General features: G+C 54.5%; 1 protein-coding gene across 2 annotated transcripts; it reads left to right on the forward strand.

Moving 5' to 3' along the window:
* Window positions 1-376: 376 nt before the first annotated feature.
* On the forward strand, window positions 377-5,354 carry LOC141419642 (paraneoplastic antigen-like protein 5). Of its 2 annotated transcripts, none has more exons than XM_074062795.1 (3): window positions 377-449; window positions 2,011-2,063; window positions 2,240-5,354. In XM_074062795.1, the coding sequence occupies exon 3, from the start codon at window positions 2,364-2,366 to the stop codon at window positions 3,693-3,695; it is 1,332 nt and encodes a 443-aa protein (XP_073918896.1). In that variant the 5' UTR covers window positions 377-449; window positions 2,011-2,063; window positions 2,240-2,363; the 3' UTR covers window positions 3,696-5,354. The 2 variants fall into 2 exon arrangements, with proteins under 2 accessions (XP_073918896.1, XP_073918897.1); XM_074062796.1 differs by lacking the exon at window positions 377-449 and adding an exon at window positions 1,414-1,894.
* The last annotated feature ends 2,228 nt before the right edge of the window (window positions 5,355-7,582 follow it).

Here is a 7,582-nt window from a genome sequence, read left to right on the forward strand (position 1 = left end):
CCTGTGCTGACAATTTGAATATGGAAATGAAAACGATTGTCAAGCCAATGAAAAAGAGACATGTGGAACACAAGCCGCAATGACTCCTGGGCCCAGCATGACACGTGGTGGGTCTGGCGTGGCTGTTGAGACAATAAACAGCTAAAGTCAGACCTACTCTGCCATATAAATGGTTTCCCAGCAGATTCAAATTCCCTGTGCTGTCCCAGGGGGTACAGGGTAGGGTGAGGATCCCACTTTCGGGGGTGTGGGGGGAGGGGGAGACGACCGCTCCAGAGCGCAGACGCAAGTGGGTCGTGTGCAGCTCTGTGGTCGGAGGGCGGGGAGGTTGTCCACTTATATAAATTGTTGCAACCTCAGTCTGGCCCTTTTTGCAAGGCTGCAGAAGCGGCGGCACACGCAAGGACGCCGCGTCTGTAGGAGTTCTGTCCCGGAGGCACCTCCAGCAGGTACGGTGCTGAGCTCCTGGCCCAGATGGTAACCCAGATCATGAGTTCTCAAGACCCTAGTGCCCCTTCGCTCTTCTCCACGGCATCCCAAGAGCTGGTGGCCATGGGTTTCCTCTGGAAGTGGGATCCCGCTAGATCAGACCCCATATCCCACGGGCTCGCTGCCATTTCTAGGCATCGAGACCCACCTGTAAGGTTTTTCTTTTTTTTTTTTTTTTTTGCCAGGGGCCGAGGGTTGGGGGAAGACCCGGAGGGTGGGGGAATGGGGGGGCGGGGCGGGGGGTAGTGGGGGGCGGGGCTCAGCCCCCTATCCTTTGCCTAGTCCCACTGACCAGATATATCGCTGCTTGGAAATGTGGGGTATGTGGATGAGAAATAGATGTAAACTAGTATGGGGCATGTTAATTAACTTTTTCATGAGACTGGCCCCCATAAGTTGTCCGGGCTGTCCTAGAACTCCTGGGCTTAAGCAATCCTCCTGCCTCAGCCTCCCAAGTAGCTGGAACCACCAGTGCAGTTTCTAACAGTTTTTAGACAATGAAGTGGGGTTGGGGAGCTTGGACATAGGAGCATAGATGGAGGTGAGACCTGGCTGCAGGGGTGCAGCTTGTGGGGGTGGGATTTGAAGTGAGATTGGGGAGCAGCGGGACCCTAGGGTCCCTCTGCCTCAGGGCTGGTGCCCAGCTGAGTAATTACTCCTATCACTGGGAGGGGTCTTGTGAACACTTGTGCAGACTCAGAATTAGCACAGCCTGTGCAGGGGGCACATGCTGGAAAGAACCATGGTAAAAATAGCTCTGCCTTGCCTTGGAAAGGTCCAGTGGCCAAGGACCCTGCCTGCAGCCTGGCCAGAAACTGCTTGACTAGTTAGAACTGGAGAGCAGACTGAGCATCTAGGGCCAGTACTGTCACAGCATCTGCCCTCTAGTGGGGCCCCACGCCGCAGTGTGAGCAGCTGGTGAGGGGGGCTATGTTAGGAGGGGAAGGGGCTGCGTGCCAGGGTTCAGACTGCAGGGCAGGGCCACACCTAGAGCGTGAGATGTCCATTTCCAGCAAGGTGGCAGTAGAGACCCTTCTGGGTTCCTTTTCTGTCTCTCATTCCAGCTTGCACAGTTTGAAACCATAAGCTCTTGTTTTCTCAGCACCCACTTCTCCACCGCTGCTCACCCCACCTCCCTGTCCCGCTCCCATCCCCCTTGTTGCTAGGATGCTTCATTGGTTAGCAGCCAGTAACATCACCTGTTGCTCCTCATGGACCCTAACCTTACCATGACACACCCTATGATAGAAACTCAAGGTCCATGCTGTTCTGGGTATCCATAGCAACACTACACACCCACGACTCTCACCACATTGCTCAGAACTCCGGCCATCTTTCTCATCTGTCCCTCATTTCCTCAGAGGGGAGCTCCACATCTGCTGCCAGACTAACCATCAGTGAAGAGGTTGTTGGGTGACCTGGACCCGAACAGCCCCAAACAGGGAGTGGGAGATCCTGCTCTCTGCTGCCAGGAGGGCTTTTTCAGTGTCCTACCTCCTGACATTGGCTTTTCTACTACAGGCACATGCAGCAGAGCACCTGCACTTCCTAGGAAGACCCCACAGGAGAAGGAGGTCAGGAGAGTGGGGTGAGGTTGGGGGAGCTTTGCCTGGGAAGACCCTCTGTAAGAGGATTGCAGGAAGCCTGGGGAGCAGGGACTACATCTCTGAGGGGAGGTGTGGACAGACAAGGGGCTCTTGGTGGGGGCGGGGAAAGCATTAACGATGCTCTTACCCCATTTGCATTACAGGCTGTGGAAACCTGAGACACTTCTGCCTTCCTACTTGGCATTGCCTTAAAATTATTGGAGTCCTGTTAAAACCCTGAGCCTATCACTTCTTTAATATTAGATCAGGCCATAGAGAGTGGGAGAAATGGCTGTGACACTGTTAGAAGATTGGTGCAAGGGGATGGACCTGGACCCCAGGAAGGCCCTGCTGATTGTGGGCATCCCTGTGGACTGTAGTGAAGCAGAAATTAAGAAAACTGTGAAGGCAGGTTTACACCCTCTGTGTGCTTACAGGGTGCGAGGCAGAATGTTCAGGAAGGAAGACAATGCTAAGGCAGTCTTCATTGAACTGGCTGACACTGTCGATTATGCAACGATACCCAGTCAGATAGCAGGAAATGGGGGCACCTGGGAAGTGGTGGTAAAACCCCGTAACCCAGATGATGAGTTTATCAGTAAGCTGACCTGTTTCCTGAAAGATGAGGGCCGGAGAATGGTTGATGTAATCAAAACTCTGGGGTATAGCACCCTCCCCACGGAAGGCACGGAGCCAGAGAGCTTGGATGAAGTCAAACCACTAGCTTTTCCACCTCTGTGTGAAAGCATGTGGTACCGAAAACTGAAAGTGTTTTCGGGAGGTCCTAGCCCAGGCCCAGGTGAAGAGACCTTTGAAGCCTGGGTGGAGCAGGTCACTGAAATGATGCAGATGTGGCAGGTGTCAGAGGTAGAAAAGAGGCGGCGCCTTCTAGAGAGCTTACATGGCCCCGCACTAGCAATCATGAGGGTGCTCCAGGCCAATAATGACTCCATGACTGTGGAGCAGTGCCTGGATGCCCTGAAACAGATCTTTGGAACTAAAGAGGACTATAAAACCTCTCAGTTCAAATTTCTTCAGACTACTCAGAAGGCTGCAGAGAAGGCCTCTGCTTTCTTGCTGCGCGTAGAGCCCTTGCTACAGAAAGCCATTCAGCAAAGCCCATTGTCAGCACGAAGTGCAGACTTAATTCGCCTTAAACATATCCTAGCTCGGGTCTCCATGACCCCTGCCCTCCGGGGCAAGCTTCAGCTCTTAGATCAGCAAGGGTATGCACCCACTTTTCTGGAGTTAATGAAGCTCATTCGAGATGAAGAGGAGTGGGAGACCACCATGATGGTGATAAAGGAGAAACAAAAGCAAGTGGGAAAGGGTCAAAGGGGCTCTGGGCGACAGGCAGAAGAAAGCAATCTCCTGGAAACTCAGGTTATTGTGCAGGTGGGGTCTTTTAGTGAGAGCAGCACCCAGACCATGCAGGAAGGGCTTCCCCCATCACTGAAGCGCAGGCGAATTCTGTGTAACTATAACATAAAGGGAGAAGAGCATAGCCAGACAGTGTGTCCCAAGGCTGAAAACCAGCTGGCCGAGCAGAAAGCACAGGCTAAAGTGGAAGATTTGGGAAACGAGTCGGGGGCTGGGGCCATGAGCCAACCCAAGCCCTAGGAACCAGAGGCTCCAGAGATACTGATACTCCTTCCCTTGGCAGGCAAGAGACATGTCTTGAGACAGGGAAGGGGCAGCCCAGACAAATAGCAGGGACCCTGAGTGAGGAAGAAGAGCAGGGCATCCAGGCCCAGGAAAGGCACTCCAACCCTCCACCAGTTGGGAAGGAATCCACTAACCAAGACCAAATTCCAGCTAGCTCCATGACGGCCAGACACAGGGACCACAGGAAATGCCAGAAAATAAAGCAGGAAGCTGGTTCACCCAGCCCACAGGATGTCCGAGACTCAAGAGGGCACTCCAGTGAAGTAGAGCCAGAAGGAGGGGGCGCTGGGAACTCTGATGGAAGGATGACCACAGGCCCTGGGGCCACATGGATAAAGGAGGAGCCTGCCTCAGGGCTGCCCCAGCCAGAAGCCAGGGCCTGGGAGCCAATGCTGCAAGACAGACAGCAAATGCTCTGGAGGGGAGCCCGCAGGGTTCCACCCATCCTCAGAATCATCTATACAGCTCTAGGAGAGCCCCAGGAATGCAGCACCCATGACCCCCTTTGTGAGTAAAGGCTAAATCCCTGTATCCAAAGGCCCTGGGAGCCCAGAGCCATCCCAGAGGCAGTTTTTACCACTGCCGCCTTACAGGGCTATGTGGGCAAAAAGACTGAGGAGACCCCAGGCAGGGGCATGGAGTTCCTGCTGGGCCAGTCTCCTCCAAGCTAGCTTGGGAATGAGTAGGTGTATAGAGCAGTTTGTTCAAAAGGAACAGGTGGAAGAGGAGCAGGAGGAGGAGGGAGGCCTTGGTGGGGGTGGTTTTGTTCTGTTTTGTTTTTGTAGGGTGGCTGGAGAACTGGAGAGAGTGAGCTGGGAGAACCTCGGCCTGGCTTGGTGAACTGCAATTCAGCAGCTACCAAGGCCAAGGTCAGCTCGAACCCTGCAGACTCAGGCTGCAGACCTGGAAGACCCACCGAGGGCCTCTGAAAATGATATGGCCAAAGAAGCTGTCTAAAGGGTCCAGCTGCTCTGAGCTTCCATGCCAGCCAGGGCTCTGCTCACTCCTGTCCAGGGTCATGAGCTCAACCTCTGCTTTCTCGGTGTAGATCAAGGCCAGCTGCCTGCTGCTTGTTCTCGTGGACATGTGTGTGTTCTTCTCTAAGCAGTCCTTCCCCAGAGGCACCAGGAGCCCAGAGAAAGGGTGGACGGCGAGGGAGTGCCTGATGCTCACTCTGTGACTGTGACTTTGACCTCGGCCAGGAAGAACTGGATCGGGGTGGGGGAGTGTTTTGACCTTCCATTCCTGTTGTTACCTGTGACTCAGTTTCTTCAGCTTGGTGGGGTGTTACCTGCTGTTCTTTCCAGTGTCCTGTGACTGTCCTGTGCATCCATAGGGCAGGACCAACTCACAGCGGTTTGTCCCTGGGAAGGGCTCTTCCCTAAAGTGACTGGGCATTGCTGGAGGCCACGGTCCTGGCAAGAGGCAGATCTGGGGTCCTCAGGAAAGGAGAACATGGCAGGAAGGCCCCGGGGTGGGGGACAAATGAGGAACCTCGTCAGGAGCCCGGGACCTGTGGTCTCAGGTGGTCGTGGGTAGTTCCTGTCTGTGATGTCATCCCCTTCTCTTCCATGGTTTCAGCAAATGTTTGATGCAATAAATTTCATGGATGTTCCCCCTGAGTCCCTCCTCTGCTGGGATGGGAGGGGCGATAATGGCCGGGTTAACATTGGGGAATGGGCAGGGAAGGGACCCTCAGTGGGGGGCTGTGGGATGCTCTGGGTGGGCGGGAGCCAGGTGACAGGATGCTGGTGGGTTTGGGGAGCAGTGGCCGCCTGGCTTCCCAGGGCACAAACGAAGCCCCCAGGAAGAAGTGGGTTAGGCGTAGAAGGGAGCCAGTGTGTGACACAGCAGACACCACCCCAGGATCCTGGCAGCAGGGGACAGGGGCCTCAAGGCATCCAGACGGATGACCAACGTGTGCAAGACCAGGCAGGCAAAGCAGGTTAGGGCAGAGGTCCAGAAGGGCCCGGGCATGAGGTTAGATGGCTCTGCCTGCAGGTGCTTGCAGGAATCAAGAGGGCAGAGGGTGGAGTTCACTCACCCACCCACCCACCGGGTTCAGCTGACCCTGACAGTCACCCACAGGTGGCCAGCCCCATCCGACACACCACAGGATGTTTGAGGATGGCGGGGTGTGACAGTGGGCAGAATGTTGCCCTTGAGACAGTGTGTGGGTCACACAGTGTCTCATTGCCAACTGGTCACTTTCCAAGAGCTCCTCCACGCTTGGGGGCCAGGACAGGAGGGAAAGGGCAGGCAAGGGGCTAATCCAGTCAGCCCATGGGAGCCTTGGGCAGAGTGGGCCTGCGCACGCTGTGATCCCTGAGCTGGTGTGTCACTGAGTGTGACTGATGCTGTGTGCATTCAGTTTTGAGACCTGGAAGGATCAAACAAGGGAGGTGGGAAAAGGTTCCTGGAGGCACAAGTCACAACCCCAGCAACACTGAGCAGTGAGACTCTGGAAAGCCCCAGCTGCTGGGTGTCCAGCAGGGCCATCTCTGCCCCCTTCATCCCTGTCCAGCCCTGGGATGTTCCAGTGTGAGCTCCACATTGTGTTTGGATGCATGCTGCTCTCAGGTGTCTTTGGGCAGATATTATCTGGAGACAGGAAGACCCACCCAGGTGCATTTCTGGGCCTCTGGTGTGTTGAGCCCCCTCCTCAGGTCATCTCCTGCCTTCTTGGTTCATAGAGGACTCGGGCAGCAGGTGGGGGAACCCAATCGGGAGCCAATCCTGGTGGGTGAGGCCGAGCAGAGGGGACAGAGAGTGGCCCTATGGCAGGAGTGTCTCCTGGGCTTTGATTGATAGGCACTTCCAGGTCTGAAGGGAAACATGGTTTTGGTTTTAATTCTAGGTTATTCAGAAAGTAAATGCATGTGAGTCCACGCCTTGTAACCATATATTGAGGTCATGCTGCAGACGGATAATAAGGACGAGGACAAGCTATGGGCCATGGGATGACCTGTAGTGGAGTCTCCCTCCAGCTGCTGCCTCCAAAGTGTCTTGCTGAACACCTGGCTTCCACTCGCTCCTAGACTTATGGTTGCCCAATCTTGGAGCGTGTGCGAATGTTCATTTGCCGTGAAGAGGAAGATGCTGTGGAGTGGTCACTTTCCAACCTCACCCCCTTAGAAGGGTGCAGCTCCTTAGAAGGGGCTGTCCACAGGATGAGGGCCGTATCTAGCCAGACTGACTCCCCACACTCTTAATGGGCCTGGCCATCAGCAGGCACCTCATTTCCAGCCCTCAGTCCTCTCCTGTGCCCGTTCATGGGTGACCACCCAACCTCCGGACCCCTGACTGTTCACCTCAGAGTAATTCAGGCCAGGGCTGAGTCCCAGGCACCTGCTAACCACTACCTTGTGCCTGGAGATCATGCCGGTGTCGCTGGGGCTTGAGCTGTGGGCCCCCAGGTCCTCCCTGGACCCTGTCTCCAAAGTAAACAAAGCAAAATGGACTGGAGGTGTGGCTCAAGTGGTAGTGCACCTGTTTTACACGTGTGAAGCCCTGAGTTCAAACCCAATCCCTCCAAAACAAAAACAAAATGAGAATAAATGCATAATATTTGCTTAGTGAGCCTGAGACAGGCTAGAAAATAGAGAAAAAAGGTTTGGGGACTCCTGACCATGTAGTTTTTCCTAGTGGCAATTATAAAATCTTAGCAGTCACAGAGTCCTTTTTGATTGTAAATTCCTTTGTAAAAAGCCTTGAGGGAACTCTTCCCTGCAACCCTCCTCCACCCATTTATTCCTTGCCTGTCCCACAGGACAGAAGAGCCCCCCAGATTCTACCTGCTGCTTGCCTTTGTGATTTTAAAAAGCAGCTTGAAACAAAAAAAG

This window comes from Castor canadensis, chromosome X, assembly GCF_047511655.1.
Source record: "Castor canadensis chromosome X, mCasCan1.hap1v2, whole genome shotgun sequence".
NCBI lineage: Eukaryota > Metazoa > Chordata > Mammalia > Rodentia > Castoridae > Castor > Castor canadensis.

Excerpts from the sequence above, each read along its gene's own strand:
- LOC141419642 (XM_074062795.1), top strand. The coding sequence starts at position 2,364 with ATGGCTGTGACACTGTTAGAAGATTGGTGCAAGGGGATGGACCTGGAC.